Source organism: Bombina bombina, chromosome 3, assembly GCF_027579735.1.
Source record: "Bombina bombina isolate aBomBom1 chromosome 3, aBomBom1.pri, whole genome shotgun sequence".
Taxonomy (NCBI): Eukaryota; Metazoa; Chordata; class Amphibia; order Anura; family Bombinatoridae; genus Bombina; species Bombina bombina.
Window position 1 is genome coordinate 760821278 of NC_069501.1, and position 19439 is coordinate 760840716.

Consider the following 19439-nt stretch of genomic DNA (forward strand, 5'->3'; position numbering starts at 1 on the left):
AAATCAGTACAAACAACAGCTGGAGGAACAGATACCATAAGTTTACAGCAGATACACTTAGCTTTGGTAGATCCAGCACCAGGCAGCGATTTTCCAGAAGTATCTTCTGACTCAGTGTTAACGTGGGACATCTTGCAATATGTAATAGAAAAAACAACATATAAAGCAAAATTGATCAAATTCCTTAAATGACAGTTTCAGGAATGGGAAAAAATGCCAGTGAACAAGCTTCTAGCAACCAGAAGCAATAAATAATGAGACTTAAATAATGTGGAGACAATAGTGACGCCCATATTTTTTTAGCACCAAAGACGCCCACATTATTTGGCGCCTAAATGCTTTTGGCGCCAAAAATGACGCCACATCCGGAACGCCGACACTTTTGGCGCAAAAAAACGTCAAAAATGACGCAACTTCCGGCGACACGTATGACGCCGGAAACAGAAAAAAAAAATTGCGCCAAAAAAGTCCGCGCCAAGAATGACGCAATAAAATGAAGCATTTTCAGCCCCCGCGAGCCTAACAGCCCACAGGGAAAAAATAAGTCAAATTTTAAGGCAAGAAAAAATTGATTTATTCATATGCATTATCCCAAATATGAAACTGACTGTCTGAAATAAGGAACGTTGAACATCCTGAGTCAAGGCAAATAAATGTTTGAATATATATATTTAGAACTTTATAAAAAAGTGCCCAACCATAGCTTAGAGTGTCACAGAAAATAAGACTTACTTACCCCAGGACACTCATCTACATGTAGTAGAAAGCCAAACCAGTACTGAAACGAAAATCAGTAGAGGTAATGGTATATATAAGAGTATATCGTCGATCTGAAAAGGGAGGTAAGAGATGAATCTCTACGACCGATAACAGAGAACCTATGAAATAGACCCCGTAGAAGGAGATCATTGAATTCAAATAGGCAATACTCTCCTCACATCCCTCTGACATTCACTGCACGCTGAGAGGAAAACCGGGCTCCAACCTGCTGCGGAGCGCATATCAACGTAGAATCTAGCACAAACTTACTTCACCACCTCCATAGGAGGCAAACTTTGTAAAACTGATTTGTGGGTGTGGTGAGGGGTGTATTTATAGGCATTTTGAGGTTTGGGAAACTTTGCCCCTCCTGGTAGGAATGTATATCCCATACGTCACTAGCTCATGGACTCTTGCTAATTACATGAAAGAAATTTGGGTTTAGTGTCCCTTTAAAAATGTTGCATCTTTCTTTGAACTATGCAATCGTGGCTGTCACAAGGTACGTGTATGCATTTGTGATTGGCTGATGGCTGTCACATGGTACAGGGGGAGTGGAAAATTACAACTTTTAAAATTGTCAGAAAAAAAAAAATCTACTACTCATTTGAAGTTCAGACTAAGTGCTATTGCATTGTCTTGTTATCTTGCATTTGTTGATTATGCAAATATACTGTGTTGACTGGTCCTTTAACTTTCTGAATTATAAAACCTTAAAGAAAACCAAATCTGTAAAAAACTAACAGGTCAATCAAGTGCAAGAGAAGACAGAATGTATGCATGATTCTTACCGTAGTCATAGCGACATAGCTCTGTTGAATCTTTTGCTTCATAATTAATATCTGGAGGATCACGAACAATATCATTTATATCATCACTGCCCATGAAAGACTTCTCCATAGACAAATGGCCCTCAAACAAGAAGTTCTGCAAGATGGCCTGCCCATTTATGTTGGCAAATGTTTCTATAACTTCACTAATAAAATCTTGTTTGCCATAACTCAAGGTTAGCAGTAAGTGAGCTGTGGAGACCAGAAAAAAAAACTAAATTGTATCATCAGACAGTCAAAATGTGATGTAAAAACAATTTCATCTAAGAATACCATTTTATCTACAACTTCATGTGGTAGCTTCCTTGCCTGTTAAAATATAAACATATAGACTTCAATAACCTAAACCTGCATTACCTGATTGGCTCTGACGGTCTAAGGCTAATCCTTCAATAATGTCTTGTCCATTATCCTCTCCCTTTATTGGTTTAATTTTTGGCCTTGGTACCTAATGAAAGTTGAGGAAGCAGACAGTCATTAATACTGAAAATAAGAAACTGAAATATTTAGAACAGCTGTCAAGAAATAAGTGCAAACATCATACAATTTCATATCCTGCATCTGGGCCCCACCAATAGCCGTCTAGCCGTTATTGAAAAATGCTTGTAGGTTACAAGTTAAAAAAGGTACACAACCAAAGTTGTGATTCGCCTAGAAGATACATAGAAAACATGCCTGTAGACTGCAGTCAAACAATATGTACATTCAATGACCTCAAGAGCACTTTCAAAACATGCAGTGGGTATATTCATTGGGGGATAACCCCAAACAATACATGCAAAATGATTGCCAGCTTTGCTTGCTTTTAAGTTTGAGGCTAACCATACCTAGTTTACTATCAGGTTGATGCCAATATAGAGGACATGCTTCCGAGGTCACTGGATGTTTAGAGTGCACAATAAATATAGTCCATATCCAGTGGGGTAGCAGCATATATATTACATTTCTATTTAATATCCATAGTTTACTGGTAAGGGACAAAAAGTAGTCAGTTATTGGATCACTCAAAAAAAAAAAAAGAAACTAATTCGGGCATGACCGCTTTAAATTTGTAAAGGGTGCCCAAAAATAAAAATTAAAAAATGGTGTACCACTGCTTTAATGCATGTTAAGAGAACCAGACAAAGCTGTGAAAGAGGATTATGATCATGTATCCACAATACGTTAAAATTGATGCCATGGAGAAGGAAAAATATATATGCACACTCTGTAATGCAGAATAGTGAAAGTTATCACATACCTTGAAAGCCAAACAGTAGCAAAGAATAGCAGGCTCTATCAAAGCTTTCCACTGTGCTTCATTATGCTGAGCCATTTTCAGCAGCAAAGTACCAGCATGCATGTAGTAGTGACCCCTCATTTCAACAAATGTCACAGACAGATCATCGGTATCTGTGCCACTCACATGTCTTTTCAATGAGAAGAGCGCTTGATCAAAACTTAAAAAAAAAAAAAAAACGACAATTTATGGTAATCCTAATTTTAAACTACTCTTAACACATACAAATCATTTTTTAAAAAAAAAAAACAGTTTTTGTATAATTAGAATAAGGCATTTCCCAATATTTTGTTATAAAATGAATATAAGCTATTTTTCACTGAAAGTATAAAAGCACAACTTTCCAATTTACTTCTGTATCAATTTTACTTCATTCCTTTGTGGAACAGGAAGCAATGCATTGCTGGAAACTAGGTGAACACATCAGTAAGCCAATCACAAGAGGCATATATGTGCAGCCACCAATCAGCAGCTAGCTTCCAGCTCCTGAGCCTACCTAGGCATGCTTTTCAACAAATGAGACCAAGAGAACGAAGCAAATTAGCTATTAGATGTAATATTTTTTAAAATGTTAATTTTAAAAAATGGATGTGCTGAATATAGTTATTTGTTTTTGTATTTTTATGGATCTTGTCCTTGTCAACAAATACAACTTTGGAAGCTATCCCTAACAGCCAGTGAGCATGAATACACACAAAATTAACTCAAGCCTTTGGGGTTATGGAAAAATAAAGGAATACTTTCAAAATAGAAAAAAATAAAATTAAAGTTATATAAACATATGTAACTCTAGTTTTATAGTGCTTAAATAAGTTTTTAGGGTGGATAGAATTTTGAGGTTAATGTCCATTTAAGAGCTATTATTTCATATAAGAATAAGGCTGCACCTTTGAAGTGCTTCCTTGCTGTCTTGCACATCTCTGGAAGAAAGAGTTAAAAGAACAACATCTGCAAGGGCAAGCAGTAATTCCTTGTTAAGGGTTCTCCATTTGCTCTTATCTGATCCAGATCCTTGATGATTACTGAGAAATTCCTAAAAGATGAAATCCAACATTTATTATTTCCATAATTATATTTGCAATATACATATCAATATATCAATCAATACACATACATTTTGTTATTTTTTTTTTACCTTTAGTATTTTCACAACACAAGTGCACCATTCCAAGTTTGAACGAAGAACTCTTCTCTCCGGTTTGAGACAATGGGACACTGCTTCCTCTAATCTTTTGCCGTGCTTATATAATTCTACAAGCCTAATATTTACAAAGACATCATCTGGACGAGCAAACAGCTCAGACTGGATCAAATCAAACAACTGATTCCAACCTTCATCATCTTGGGGGTTTAAGAGCTTTTCCTGCAGCAAAAAAAAAGAAGCAGAAGAAGAAGAAGAAAAGTTAATGAATAATGTGCTACATTCGTAAAGAATAAAAAAAAAACACATCTATAGTATTGTTTAGATTGATATACATCAGAAAACTAGCTTGCTTGATTTCATACAGGTTAAGTTTGGATAAAGGAAAACATGGTAATTACCATGAACCCATAATAAATACAATAAATATAAACAGGGGCTTCAGATAATATGTGCACTAAGAGATTAGTTAAAAGGACAGTCTACACCAGAATTCTTATTATTTTAAAAGATAGATAATCCCTTTATTACCCATTCCCCAGTTTTGCACAACCAACACAGTTATATTAATATACGTTTTAATACAAAAAATGTGTTAAATCAGCAGCGCCTAAAAACAACAAAAATCAGAAATGTTGCTGTTATACATATATAAAACAAATGTGAGCAAAAGAATATGTGTAGATAATCATATACAAGTGCAAAAACACAACAATAAATGTCCCACACGCTGGGTGGTGTGAGATAACTCATAAAAAAAAATGTCAATCAAACCAAAATCAGGTGTGTGACCCCAAAAGTCCAAAGTTGGAATATTGATGGTATGGCAGCAAAGACTTCTTCCAAAAGTTGAAGGCAATTCAAACGTGGCAAATCTGTATACAATACAAAAAAGAAGAAGGCGCCAACATAGTGTGAATCTGTAGTTAAAGTTGTTCACTCCCCACACATGAATGGTACTTACGAGAAGTAAAGCACTTGAGAAGTGCTACAACGGCTTTCTGGAGCATTAACAGCTGTCCAGGTAGCTGATCTCTCGTCCTCAAAGTGTACTCCTAGTGCTGTGTACGATCTGCAGCAATTTGCAGCTTGAACCCTTTCACCTGCTCCTTTCTCTCGCTGTGTTTGTAATAAGAGAGATGCCCAAACCAGGTGGGCTGGTAGCTATGATCGGATGTCAAGTGTTTGTTAATAAAAACGATTCCTAAACATATATCACTCAGCCGTGATAAAGATATGGTTAAAAACAAATGTTTATTTCATAAACATATATCACAACGCGTTTCCCGGTCTACCTTGACCGCTTCCTCAGGTGAATAAACCATATCTAAACTGCACAGCTTATATTAGCTTAACTCGGCGTTCAAGCCGAATTAAAGCGCATGCGTGAAGGAGTATACAATCCCCATAGTAAAAAAGGGGTGTGTATTACCGTCAGAACGATTGGTCATCTGCATGAAATATCAGACCAACCACAGGGTACTGTGGTGACCCACCTCTAACGTGTGTGTAAGTGTATATCCACTAATTCCTGGTGTACAGGTTGCTGCCGGTAGCGTAATATCATTTAAAATACAGATGACAATTCGACATTCCATGATATATATACAAGGTTACCAAAAGTGGCTATATATGCTATGGCGTTTACAAGGATATTGATGCGTACGTTCTAACCCCTAATAGGGATAGTACTCTTTCATGCATTTACAAAAAATACTGTACTATATATCAGAAACAATGATTCATAACTCTATAGTCTGAAATATACAAGATCTATACTATATAAAAATTATATAAATATATATATAAAAATATATAAAAATATAAAAAATATAAAAAATATTACCCCTAATAACAAAGATAACAAATGCAAATACTCATATACACAATGCAAATACCTAAAAATAATAATACTCATAATATAAAAATATATTAATCTGTGTGTACTAATGTTAATACAGATTACATCATATAATAAAGCTGTCCCAATAAAATTCTCTCTCTGGGGTTTTGTAGTGAGATCTATAATTGTTGGTGGAATATTATAATGTATCTGACAGAGTCTAATATTTTAAAAACTAATAATAGGGATTGAATAATGTTAATAAGAAAGACTACTAACTAATAACTAGATAGGGCTGTGACCTAATTAAATGCCGCCATATCAAGATTCTCATTCAGACCATATGGATTTAATGTTTTTAATTTCCAAATCCAATACGTCTCTCTTTGTCTTAAGTCCATTAATCTATTTCTACCCCATTTAGATGAGATTAGTTCAATAGGAAAAATACTATACAGATCTGTCTGCCCATCATGACAACAAACTCCATGTCTAGAGACACTATGTTTAATACACGATTTTTTCACGTTTCTCATGTGTTCACCCCATCTTTTTTTCAGGGGTCTAGATGTTCTCCCTATATACTGTAAGCCACACTTGCATTCCAGTAAGTATATTACGAAAGAGGAATCACAAGAAAAAACATAATTTATGCTTACCTGATAAATTCCTTTCTTCTGTTGTGTGATCAGTCCACGGGTCATCATTACTTCTGGGATATAACTCCTCCCCAACAGGAAATGCTAGAGGATTCACCCAGCAGAGCTGCATATAGCTCCTCCCCTCTACGTCAGTCCCAGTCATTCGACCAAGAATCAACGAGAAAGGAGTAACCAAGGGTGAAGTGGTGACTGGAGTATAATTTAAAAGATATTTACCTGCCTTAAAAACAGGGCGGGCCGTGGACTGATCACACAACAGAAGAAAGGAATTTATCAGGTAAGCATAAATTATGTTTTCTTCTGTTATGTGTGATCAGTCCACGGGTCATCATTACTTCTGGGATACCAATACCAAAGCAAAAGTACACGGATGACGGGAGGGATAGGCAGGCTCATTATACAGAAGGAACCACTGCCTGAAGAACCTTTCTCCCAAAAATAGCCTCCGAAGAAGCAAAAGTGTCAAATTTGTAAAATTTGGAAAAAGTATGAAGCGAAGACCAAGTTGCAGCCTTGCAAATCTGTTCAACAGAGGCCTCATTCTTAAAGGCCCAAGTGGAAGCCACAGCTCTAGTGGAATGAGCTGTAATTCTTTCAGGAGGCTGCTGTCCAGCAGTCTCATAGGCTAAACGTATTATGCTACGAAGCCAAAAAGAGAGAGAGGTAGCAGAAGCTTTTTGACCTCTCCTCTGTCCAGAATAAACGACAAACAGGGAAGAAGTTTGGCGAAAATCTTTAGTTGCCTGCAAGTAGAACTTGAGGGCACGAACTACATCCAGATTGTGTAGAAGACGTTCCTTCTTTGAAGAAGGATTTGGACACAAGGATGGAACAACAATCTCTTGATTGATATTCCTGTTAGTGACTACCTTAGGTAAGAACCCAGGTTTAGTACGCAGAACTACCTTGTCTGAGTGAAAAATCAGATAAGGAGAATCACAATGTAATGCTGATAACTCAGAGACTCTTCGAGCCGAGGAAATAGCCATTAAAAACAGAACTTTCCAAGATAACAATTTTATATCAATGGAATGAAGGGGTTCAAACGGAACCCCCTGTAAAACGTTAAGAACTAAGTTTAAACTCCATGGCGGAGCAACGGCTTTAAACACAGGCTTGATCCTAGCTAAAGCCTGACAAAAGGCCTGGACGTCTGGATTTTCTGACAGACGCCTGTGTAACAAGATGGACAGAGCTGAAATCTGTCCCTTTAATGAACTAGCTGATAAACCCTTTTCTAAACCTTCTTGTAGAAAGGACAATATCCTAGGGATCCTAACCTTACTCCAGGAGTAACGTTTGGATTCGCACCAGTATAGGTATTTGCGCCATATTTTATGGTAAATCTTTCTGGTAACAGGTTTCCTAGCCTGTATCAGGGTATCAATAACCGACTCAGAAAAACCACGTTTTGATAAAATCAAGCGTTCAATTTCCAAGCAGTCAGCTTCAGAGAAGTTAGATTTTGATGTTTGAATGGACCCTGTATCAGAAGGTCCTGTCTTAGAGGTAGAGACCAAGGCGGACAGGATGACATGTCCACTAGATCTGCATACCAAGTCCTGCGTGGCCATGCAGGCGCTATTAGAATCACTGATGCTCTCTCCTGTTTGATCTTGGCAATCAATCGAGGAAGCAGCGGGAAGGGTGGAAACACATAAGCCATCCCGAAGTTCCAAGGTGCTGTCAAAGCATCTATCAGAACCGCTCCCGGATCCCTGGATCTGGACCCGTAGTGAGGAAGTTTGGCGTTCTGGCGAGACGCCATGAGATCTATCTCTGGTTTGCCCCAACGTCGAAGTATTTGGGCAAAGACCTCCGGATGAAGTTCCCACTCTCCCGGATGAAAAGTCTGGCGACTCAAGAAATCCGCCTCCCAGTTCTCCACTCCCGGGATGTGGATTGCTGACAGGTGGCAAGAGTGAGACTCTGCCCAGCGAATTATCTTTGATACTTCCATCATTGCTAGGGAGCTTCTTGTCCCTCCCTGATGGTTGATGTAAGCTACAGTCGTGATATTGTCCGACTGAAACCTGATGAACCCCCGAGTTGTTAATTGGGGCCAAGCCAGAAGGGCATTGAGAACTGCCCTCAATTCCAGAATGTTTATTGGAAGGAGACTCTCCTCCTGATTCCATAATCCCTGAGCCTTCAGAGAATTCCAGACAGCGCCCCAACCTAGTAGGCTGGCGTCTGTTGTTACGATTGTCCAGTCTGGCCTGCTGAATGGCATCCCCCTGGACAGGTGTGGCCGATAAAGCCACCATAGAAGAGAATTTCTGGTCTCTTGATTCAGATTCAGAGTAGGGGACAAATCTGAGTAATCCCCATTCCACTGACTTAGCATGCACAATTGCAGCGGTCTGAGGTGTAGGCGTGCAAAAGGTACTATGTCCATTGCCGCTACCATTAAGCCGATCACCTCCATGCATTGAGCTACTGACGGGTGTTGAATGGAATGAAGGACACGGCATGCATCTTGAAGCTTTGTTAACCTGTCTTCTGTCAGGTAAATCTTCATTTCTACAGAATCTATAAGAGTCCCCAAGAATGGAACTCTTGTGAGAGGAAAAAGAGAACTCTTCTTTTCGTTCACTTTCCATCCATGCGACCTTAGAAATGCCAGAACTAACTCTGTATGAGACTTGGCAGTTTGAAAGCTTGAAGCTTGTATTAGAATGTCGTCTAGGTATGGAGCTACCGAAATCCCTCGCGGTCTTAGTACCGCCAGAAGGGCACCCAGAACCTTTGTGAAGATTCTTGGGGCCGTAGCCAATCCGAATGGAAGAGCTACAAACTGGTAGTGCCTGTCTAGGAAGGCAAACCGTAGATACCGGTGATGATCTTTGTGAATCGGTATGTGAAGGTAAGCATCTTTTAAATCCACTGTGGTCATGTACTGACCCTTTTGGATCATGGGTAAGATTGTCCGAATAGTTTCCATTTTGAACGATGGAACTCTTAGGAATTTGTTTAGAATCTTTAAATCTAAGATTGGCCTGAAAGTTCCCTCTTTTTTGGGAACCACAAACAGGTTTGAGTAGAACCCTTGTCCTTGTTCCGACCGCGGAACCGGATGGATCACTCCCATTAATAACAGATCTTGTACACAGCGTAGAAACGCTTCTTTCTTTATCTGGTTTGTTGACAACCTTGACAGATGAAATCTCCCTCTTGGGGGAGATAATTTGAAGTCTAGAAGGTATCCCTGGGATATGATCTCTAGCGCCCAGGGATCCTGCACATCTCTTGCCCAGGCCTGGGCGAAGAGAGAAAGTCTGCCCCCCACTAGATCCGGTCCCGGATCGGGGGCTCTCGGTTCATGCTGTCTTTGGGGCAGCAGCAGGTTTCCTGGCCTGTTTGCCCTTGTTCCAGGACTGGTTAGGTTTCCAGCCTTGCCTGTAACGAGCAACAGCTCCTTCCTGTTTTGGTGCAGTGGAGGTTGATGCTGCTCCAGTTTTGAAATTTCGAAAGGGACGAAAATTAGACTGTCTAGCCTTAGCTTTGGCTTTGTCTTGAGGTAGGGCGTGGCCCTTACCTCCTGTAATGTCAGCGATAATTTCTTTCAAACCGGGCCCAAATAAAGACTGCCCCTTGAAAGGTATATTAAGTAATTTGGACTTAGAAGTAACATCAGCTGACCAGGATTTTAGCCACAGTGCCCTACGTGCCTGTATGGCGAATCCTGAGTTCTTAGCCGTAAGTTTGGTTAAATGTACTACGGCCTCCGAAATGAATGAATTAGCTAGTTTAAGGACTCTAAGCCTGTCCATAATGTCGTCTAGCGTAGATGAACTAAGGTTCTCTTCCAGAGACTCAATCCAAAATGCTGCCGCAGCCGTAATCGGCGCGATACATGCAAGGGGTTGCAATATAAAACCTTGTTGAACAAACATTTTCTTAAGGTAACCCTCTAATTTTTTATCCATTGGATCTGAAAAAGCACAGCTATCCTCCACCGGGATAGTGGTACGCTTAGCTAAAGTAGAAACTGCTCCCTCCACCTTAGGGACCGATTGCCATAAGTCCCGAGTGGTGGCGTCTATTGGAAACATCTTTCTAAATATTGGAGGGGGTGAGAACGGCACACCGGGTCTATCCCACTCCTTAGTAACAATTTCAGTTAATCTCTTAGGTATAGGAAAAACGTCAGTACTCGCCGGTACCGCAAAGTATTTATCCAACCTACACAGTTTCTCTGGTATTGCAACGGTGTTACAATCATTGAGAGCTGCTAAGACCTCCCCTAGTAATACACGGAGGTTTTCCAATTTAAATTTAAAATTTGAAATATCTGAATCCAATCTGTTTGGATCAGAACCGTCACCCACAGAATGAAGCTCTCCGTCCTCATGCTCTGCATGCTGTGACGCAGTATCAGACATGGCCCTAGTATTGTCAGCGCACTCTGTTCTCACCCCAGAGTGGTCACGCTTGCCTCTTAGTTCTGGTAATTTAGACAAAACTTCAGTCATAACAGTAGCCATATCATGTAATGTTATCTGTAATGGCCGCCCAGATGTATTAGGCGCCATAATATCACGCACCTCCCGGGCGGGAGATGCAGGTACTGCCGCGTGAGGCGAGTTAGTCGGCATAACTCTCCCCTCGCAGTTTGGTGAAATTTGTTCACATTGTACAGATTGACTTTTATTTAAAGTAGCATCAATACAGTTAGTACATAAATTTCTATTGGGCTCCACCTTGGCATTGGAACAAATGACACAGATATCTTCCTCTGAGTCAGACATGTTTAACACACTAGCAATAACTTGCAACCTGGTTATAATCTTCTTTAGCAAAAACGTACTGTGCCTCAAAGAGGTACTAAACGATTAAATGACAGTTGAGATAATGAACTGAAAAACAGTTATAGCATCAAACTTTAAAACAACACCACTTTTAGCAAAGGTTTGTTCCCAGTAGTAAAATAACAATAATTAAATTTGACATAAAAATTTACAGAGTAACGTTTTTATTCACAGTCAATATAAAATTCTCACAGCTCTGCTGAGAGAATATACCTCCCTTCAAAGAAGTTTGAAGACCCCTGAGATCTGTCAGAGATGAACCGGATCATGCAGGAAATATAAGAGTAGCTGACTGGAAATTTTTGATGCGTAGCAAAGAGCGCCAAAAACGGCCCCTCCCTCTCATACACAGCAGTGAAGAGAAACGAAACTGTCACAATTAAAGCAAACAACTGCCAAGTGGAAAATAATGCCCAAATATTTATTCACTCAGTACCTCAGCAATGTAAACGATTCTACATTCCAGCAAAAACGTTTAACATGATAAATACTTATTAAAAGGATTAGTGACCTTTAACAGAGTAGTTCCGGTGAAATACCATCCCCAGAATACTGAAGTGTATACATACATGTCATTATAACGGTATGGCAGGATTTTTTCATCAATTCCATTCAGAAAAAATAAAAACTGCTACATACCTCAATGCAGATTCGTCTGCCCGCTGTCCCCTGATCTGAAGCTTTTACCTCCCTCAGATGGCCGAGAACAGCAATATGATCTTAACTACTCCGGTTAAAATCATAGTAAAAAACTCTGGTAGATTCTTCTTCAAACTCTGCCAGAGAAGTAATAACACGCTCCGGTGCTATTGTAAAATAACAAACTTTTGATTGAAGTCATAAAAACTAAGTATAATCACCATAGTCCTCTCACACATCCTATCTAGTCGTTGGGTGCAAGAGAATGACTGGGACTGACGTAGAGGGGAGGAGCTATATGCAGCTCTGCTGGGTGAATCCTCTTGCATTTCCTGTTGGGGAGGAGTTATATCCCAGAAGTAATGATGACCCGTGGACTGATCACACATAACAGAAGAAATAAGTCTTTATCTCAAATTCTTCTTTCGTAGAAAAAGACCTGAACTTATACTTATCTCCCTTTGTAAAATCACAAAGCCCACAGTTAGCTCTACCACATTTATAGAACCCCTTCTTATTAGACAGCCAATTTTTTGTCTTATGTTCACCATTTTTTCCAGATTTCTTCATCACTATTTTGCTAGGGGCAAGTTTATTTTTTAAAGTAGGTGCTCTTTTAAAAGTACATGTGGGGTTTTCATCTAAAATGTTCCTTAATACCGGATCATTCAATAGAATGTTCCAATGTTTGCGAACAATTCTCTTGATTTTATCATGGTTTGTGGTATATTTAGTTATAAATCTCAGATTGTTATTTTTATTCACTTTGTTCTTATTCGTGCCTATCTCATCTAGATTTTTGCATTCTAGATTTTCCTTCTCTTTTGTAGTTTTGAAGAATTCAGACCTATCTTTATTTCTAGCCTTTAAATAGCTCTCCTCTATTAGATCCCCAGGATAATTCCTCTCAAAGAATCTCTTCTTTAGGATTCCTGCTTGTTCGTCATATAGAGTTAAATTAGTACAATTTCTACGAATTCTAGAAAACTGATTGTATGGAATATTTCTCTTCCATGCCTTATAATGATTGCTTTTATAATTCAAGTAACTATTTGTATCCACTGTTTTAAAGTGGGTTTTGGTCACTACATGACCTACTTGGTCCCAATATAGTACCAAGTCCAAAAATTCAATCTGATCTATATTAATATTATGAGTAAACTTAAGTCCCATGTTGTTTTCATTCAGTGATTTAATAAAGTCTAGGGCCTTATCCTCTGAACCTTCCCAAATAAAAATAAGGTCATCTATAAAACGGCCATAGAACACCAGATTCACCCCCAGAGGGGAACTATATATGTATCTTTCTTCAAACACCCCCATAAATAAATTTGCAAAGCTGGGGGCAAATCTGGTGCCCATGGCCGTTCCTTTGATCTGCAGAAAAAATTGTTCCTGATAAACAAAATAATTATGTTTCAACACAAATGAAATTGCTTCCAACAAAAATAATCTCTGTTTACTGGGTAAAATTGATCTCTCTTCAAAAAAACATCTATAGCATCTATACCCAGATGGTGCTCTATATTTGAATAGAGAGCTGTCACGTCACAAGTGAACCAAATAAGTTTGCGTCCTGCCTTTTCTATTTTCGATAACTTAGCTATTAGGTCTGGGGTGTCTTTGATGTATGACGGAAGCCCCTTCACTATTTTTTTTAAAAATTGATCGATATATTCAGATAAGTTGCAAGTCAGACTCCCTATGCCCGAAATAATGGGCCTACCCGGTGGATTATTGGTACACTTGTGTATTTTCGGGAGGTGATAGTAATATGCTAGATTGGGTGACATAGGGACCAGATATTCTTTCTCCTTTTTTGTTAAGATCCCCTCTAGGAACCCTTTGTCTACCATTTTAATTAACTGAATCATATAAGTTTTAGTAGGATTAAATGTAAGTTTTTTATAATAATTTTGATCTAAAAGGATCCTATTAGCTTCCTGTAAATAATCTGACATATTTTGCAAAACCACCCCTCCTCCTTTGTCCGCCTGCCTAATCACCAAGTTGTCTTTTTTGGCTAATCTTGACAAGGCTTTAATCTCATATATATTCAGATTGGAGTTCCCCACTTTCTTCTCTAGTGCACCAAACTCCTCTAAAACAAGATTTTGAAATAGAGAGATATATGGACTGTTAACTGGCGGGTTAAAATTAGATCTTAACATTAAATTTGAATGGATATAGTCATCAAATAATGCATTACATAACTCTTCTGGTTCATGATATACTATTGGTTGGTCTTTCTGGCATATCATCAGTAATGATAGCCAATTGTGTTGTATTGTTGATTTTCTTATCACAAAAGTACTTTTGCATAGACAGTTTTCTTACAAACCGATTAAGATCTACGAACAGTTCGAACAAGTTATGTTCGTTAGAGGGACAAAAGGATAAACCTCTATTTAATACGCACACTTCTTCATTTGTGAGATTGTGGCTCGAGAGATTGAAGATACCTTCTTTCATTCTCTCAAATCTCTTCTTTTTGGCAGATTTACCTCTGCCTCTCCTGCCACGCTTGCGTATGATCTTTTTTGTGGTGTAAAAGTTCTTATATTTTCTATCTTTGGAGGAGCTCTCTCTAACTGCTTTAGACGTATGGGCATGTGTCCAAAAAAATCAAAAAATTAGCGAGAGATGAAAAAGATTATTTAGAAGGTTGTATCTATAACACACCGGCAATAAATAATGATATGGAGGCCAGTCCCAATGAAGATAATGGTGAACAACAATAGACATAATCAGTTTGGAGAGGACAGACATAGAAATGATGAATACTATAGAAATTCATCACAAAATAGAAATAAACAACAGTATCCTGATCAGTATAACGGGGCAAATAGAAAATCTGATTGGAGATCACAAAATTCACAGGATTTTCAGTCAAACAGAGAGCAAGGCCCCTATTTAACACACCAGAGACACATGCCCATACGTCTAAAGCAGTTAGAGAGAGCTCCTCCAAAGATAGAAAATATAAGAACTTTTACACCACAAAAAAGATCATACGCAAGCGTGGCAGGAGAGGCAGAGGTAAATCTGCCAAAAAGAAGAGATTTGAGAGAATGAAAGAAGGTATCTTCAATCTCTCGAGCCACAATCTCACAAATGAAGAAGTGTGCGTATTAAATAGAGGTTTATCCTTTTGTCCCTCTAACGAACATAACTTGTTCGAACTGTTCGTAGATCTTAATCGGTTTGTAAGAAAACTGTCTATGCAAAAGTACTTTTGTGATAAGAAAATCAACAATACAACACAATTGGCTATCATTACTGATGATATGCCAGAAAGACCAACCAATAGTATATCATGAACCAGAAGAGTTATGTAATGCATTATTTGATGACTATATCCATTCAAATTTAATGTTAAGATCTAATTTTAACCCGCCAGTTAACAGTCCATATATCTCTCTATTTCAAAATCTTGTTTTAGAGGAGTTTGGTGCACTAGAGAAGAAAGTGGGGAACTCCAATCTGAATATATATGAGATTAAAGCCTTGTCAAGATTAGCCAAAAAAGACAACTTGGTGATTAGGCAGGCGGACAAAGGAGGAGGGGTGGTTTTGCAAAATATGTCAGATTATTTACAGGAAGCTAATAGGATCCTTTTAGATCAAAATTATTATAAAAAACTTACATTTAATCCTACTAAAACTTATATGATTCAGTTAATTAAAATGGTAGACAAAGGGTTCCTAGAGGGGATCTTAACAAAAAAGGAGAAAGAATATCTGGTCCCTATGTCACCCAATCTAGCATATTACTATCACCTCCCGAAAATACACAAGTGTACCAATAATCCACCGGGTAGGCCCATTATTTCGGGCATAGGGAGTCTGACTTGCAACTTATCTGAATATATCGATCAATTTTTAAAAAAAATAGTGAAGGGGCTTCCGTCATACATCAAAGACACCCCAGACCTAATAGCTAAGTTATCGAAAATAGAAAAGGCAGGACGCAAACTTATTTGGTTCACTTGTGACGTGACAGCTCTCTATTCAAATATAGAGCACCATCTGGGTATAGATGCTATAGATGTTTTTTTGAAGAGAGATCAATTTTACCCAGTAAACAGAGATTATTTTTGTTGGAAGCAATTTCATTTGTGTTGAAACATAATTATTTTGTTTATCAGGAACAATTTTTTCTGCAGATCAAAGGAACGGCCATGGGCACCAGATTTGCCCCCAGCTTTGCAAATTTATTTATGGGGGTGTTTGAAGAAAGATACATATATAGTTCCCCTCTGGGGGTGAATCTGGTGTTCTATGGCCGTTTTATAGATGACCTTATTTTTATTTGGGAAGGTTCAGAGGATAAGGCCCTAGACTTTATTAAATCACTGAATGAAAACAACATGGGACTTAAGTTTACTCATAATATTAATATAGATCAGATTGAATTTTTGGACTTGGTACTATATTGGGACCAAGTAGGTCATGTAGTGACCAAAACCCACTTTAAAACAGTGGATACAAATAGTTACTTGAATTATAAAAGCAATCATTATAAGGCATGGAAGAGAAATATTCCATACAATCAGTTTTCTAGAATTCGTAGAAATTGTACTAATTTAACTCTATATGACGAACAAGCAGGAATCCTAAAGAAGAGATTCTTTGAGAGGAATTATCCTGGGGATCTAATAGAGGAGAGCTATTTAAAGGCTAGAAATAAAGATAGGTCTGAATTCTTCAAAACTACAAAAGAGAAGGAAAATCTAGAATGCAAAAATCTAGATGAGATAGGCACGAATAAGAACAAAGTGAATAAAAATAACAATCTGAGATTTATAACTAAATATACCACAAACCATGATAAAATCAAGAGAATTGTTCGCAAACATTGGAACATTCTATTGAATGATCCGGTATTAAGGAACATTTTAGATGAAAACCCCACATGTACTTTTAAAAGAGCACCTACTTTAAAAAATAAACTTGCCCCTAGCAAAATAGTGATGAAGAAATCTGGAAAAAATGGTGAACATAAGACAAAAAATTGGCTGTCTAATAAGAAGGGGTTCTATAAATGTGGTAGAGCTAACTGTGGGCTTTGTGATTTTACAAAGGGAGATAAGTATAAGTTCAGGTCTTTTTCTACGAAAGAAGAATTTGAGATAAAGACTTATTTTTCTTGTGATTCCTCTTTCGTAATATACTTACTGGAATGCAAGTGTGGCTTACAGTATATAGGGAGAACATCTAGACCCCTGAAAAAAAGATGGGGTGAACACATGAGAAACGTGAAAAAATCGTGTATTAAACATAGTGTCTCTAGACATGGAGTTTGTTGTCATGATGGGCAGACAGATCTGTATAGTATTTTTCCTATTGAACTAATCTCATCTAAATGGGGTAGAAATAGATTAATGGACTTAAGACAAAGAGAGACGTATTGGATTTGGAAATTAAAAACATTAAATCCATATGGTCTGAATGAGAATCTTGATATGGCGGCATTTAATTAGGTCACAGCCCTATCTAGTTATTAGTTAGTAGTCTTTCTTATTAACATTATTCAATCCCTATTATTAGTTTTTAAAATATTAGACTCTGTCAGATACATTATAATATTCCACCAACAATTATAGATCTCACTACAAAACCCCAGAGAGAGAATTTTATTGGGACAGCTTTATTATATGATGTAATCTGTATTAACATTAGTACACACAGATTAATATATTTTTATATTATGAGTATTATTATTTTTAGGTATTTGCATTGTGTATATGAGTATTTGCATTTGTTATCTTTGTTATTAGGGGTAATATTTTTAATATTTTTTATATTTTTATATATTTTTATATATATATTTATATAATTTTTATATAGTATAGATCTTGTATATTTCAGACTATAGAGTTATGAATCATTGTTTCTGATATATAGTACAGTATTTTTTGTAAATGCATGAAAGAGTACTATCCCTATTAGGGGTTAGAACGTACGCATCAATATCCTTGTAAACGCCATAGCATATATAGCCACTTTTGGTAACCTTGTATATATATCATGGAATGTCGAATTGTCATCTGTATTTTAAATGATATTACGCTACCGGCAGCAACCTGTACACCAGGAATTAGTGGATATACACTTACACACACGTTAGAGGTGGGTCACCACAGTACCCTGTGGTTGGTCTGATATTTCATGCAGATGACCAATCGTTCTGACGGTAATACACACCCCTTTTTTACTATGGGGATTGTATACTCCTTCACGCATGCGCTTTAATTCGGCTTGAACGCCGAGTTAAGCTAATATAAGCTGTGCAGTTTAGATATGGTTTATTCACCTGAGGAAGCGGTCAAGGTAGACCGGGAAACGCGTTGTGATATATGTTTATGAAATAAACATTTGTTTTTAACCATATCTTTATCACGGCTGAGTGATATATGTTTAGGAATCGTTTTTATTAACAAACACTTGACATCCGATCATAGCTACCAGCCCACCTGGTTTGGGCATCTCTCTTATTACAAACACAGCGAGAGAAAGGAGCAGGTGAAAGGGTTCAAGCTGCAAATTGCTGCAGATCGTACACAGCACTAGGAGTACACTTTGAGGACGAGAGATCAGCTACCTGGACAGCTGTTAATGCTCCAGAAAGCCGTTGTAGCACTTCTCAAGTGCTTTACTTCTCGTAAGTACCATTCATGTGTGGGGAGTGAACAACTTTAAATACAGATTCACACTATGTTGGCGCCTTCTTCTTTTTTGTATTGTATTAATATACGTTTTACCTCTTTGATTATTCTGTATCTAAGCCTCTGCAGACTGCCCCCTTATTTCAGTTCTTTTGACAGACTTGAATTTTAGCCAATCAGTGTAGGCTCCCAGGTAACTTCCCGTGCGTGAGCTCAATATTATCTATATGACACACATGAACTAACACCCTCTAGTGGTAAAAAACTATTAAAATGCATACTGAAAAGAGGCAGCCTTCAAGGTTTAAGAAATTAACATATAAACCTCCTAGATTTAGCTTTCAACTAAGAATACCAAGAGAACAAAGCAAAATTGGTGATAAAAGTAAATTGCAAAATTGTTTAAAATGACATGCCCTATCTGGATCATGAAAGTTATTTTGACCTAGACTGTCCCTTTAAGAATGACTCACTACATAAATTGTGGCAATAACCAGAACTAATTTTTTTCGTCTAGGAGTCACATGGACTTATAAGATACTCATTAGTTTAAAGATCATTTAGGCTTCAAATCCAGACCAGATATGGTATACCTCTGCTGCAAGATGATCTATGGGGCACAAAACAGTGCTAAAACAACTAAACTAAAATTGGTTGTGGTAGGTTAAGAAAGATCCGCATTGTGTAATGTATTTGTTACAGGTAAAGTAAAAAAAATCCAGGTAATCCTAGGATTACCCGGGTAAAACAGACATTACCCCAAGCGGCTCTGGGGACAAAAAAAAACCAAACAATTTATGCTTACCT

The 19439-nt window shown here is 37.7% G+C and overlaps 1 protein-coding gene across 1 annotated transcript in view; it reads right to left on the reverse strand.

The window, feature by feature from the left end:
* The window catches only part of LOC128652506 (E3 SUMO-protein ligase RanBP2), a 715575-nt gene that overhangs the window by 658026 nt on the left and 38110 nt on the right, over window positions 1-19439 (reverse strand). The window contains exons 5-9 of the mRNA XM_053705441.1: window positions 4004-4231; window positions 3756-3901; window positions 2830-3028; window positions 1947-2037; window positions 1551-1781 (exon numbers count right to left, since the gene is read on the reverse strand). Coding sequence (XP_053561416.1) covers window positions 1551-1781; window positions 1947-2037; window positions 2830-3028; window positions 3756-3901; window positions 4004-4231 — 895 coding nt within the window. The remainder of the gene's footprint in view (window positions 1-1550; window positions 1782-1946; window positions 2038-2829; window positions 3029-3755; window positions 3902-4003; window positions 4232-19439) is intronic.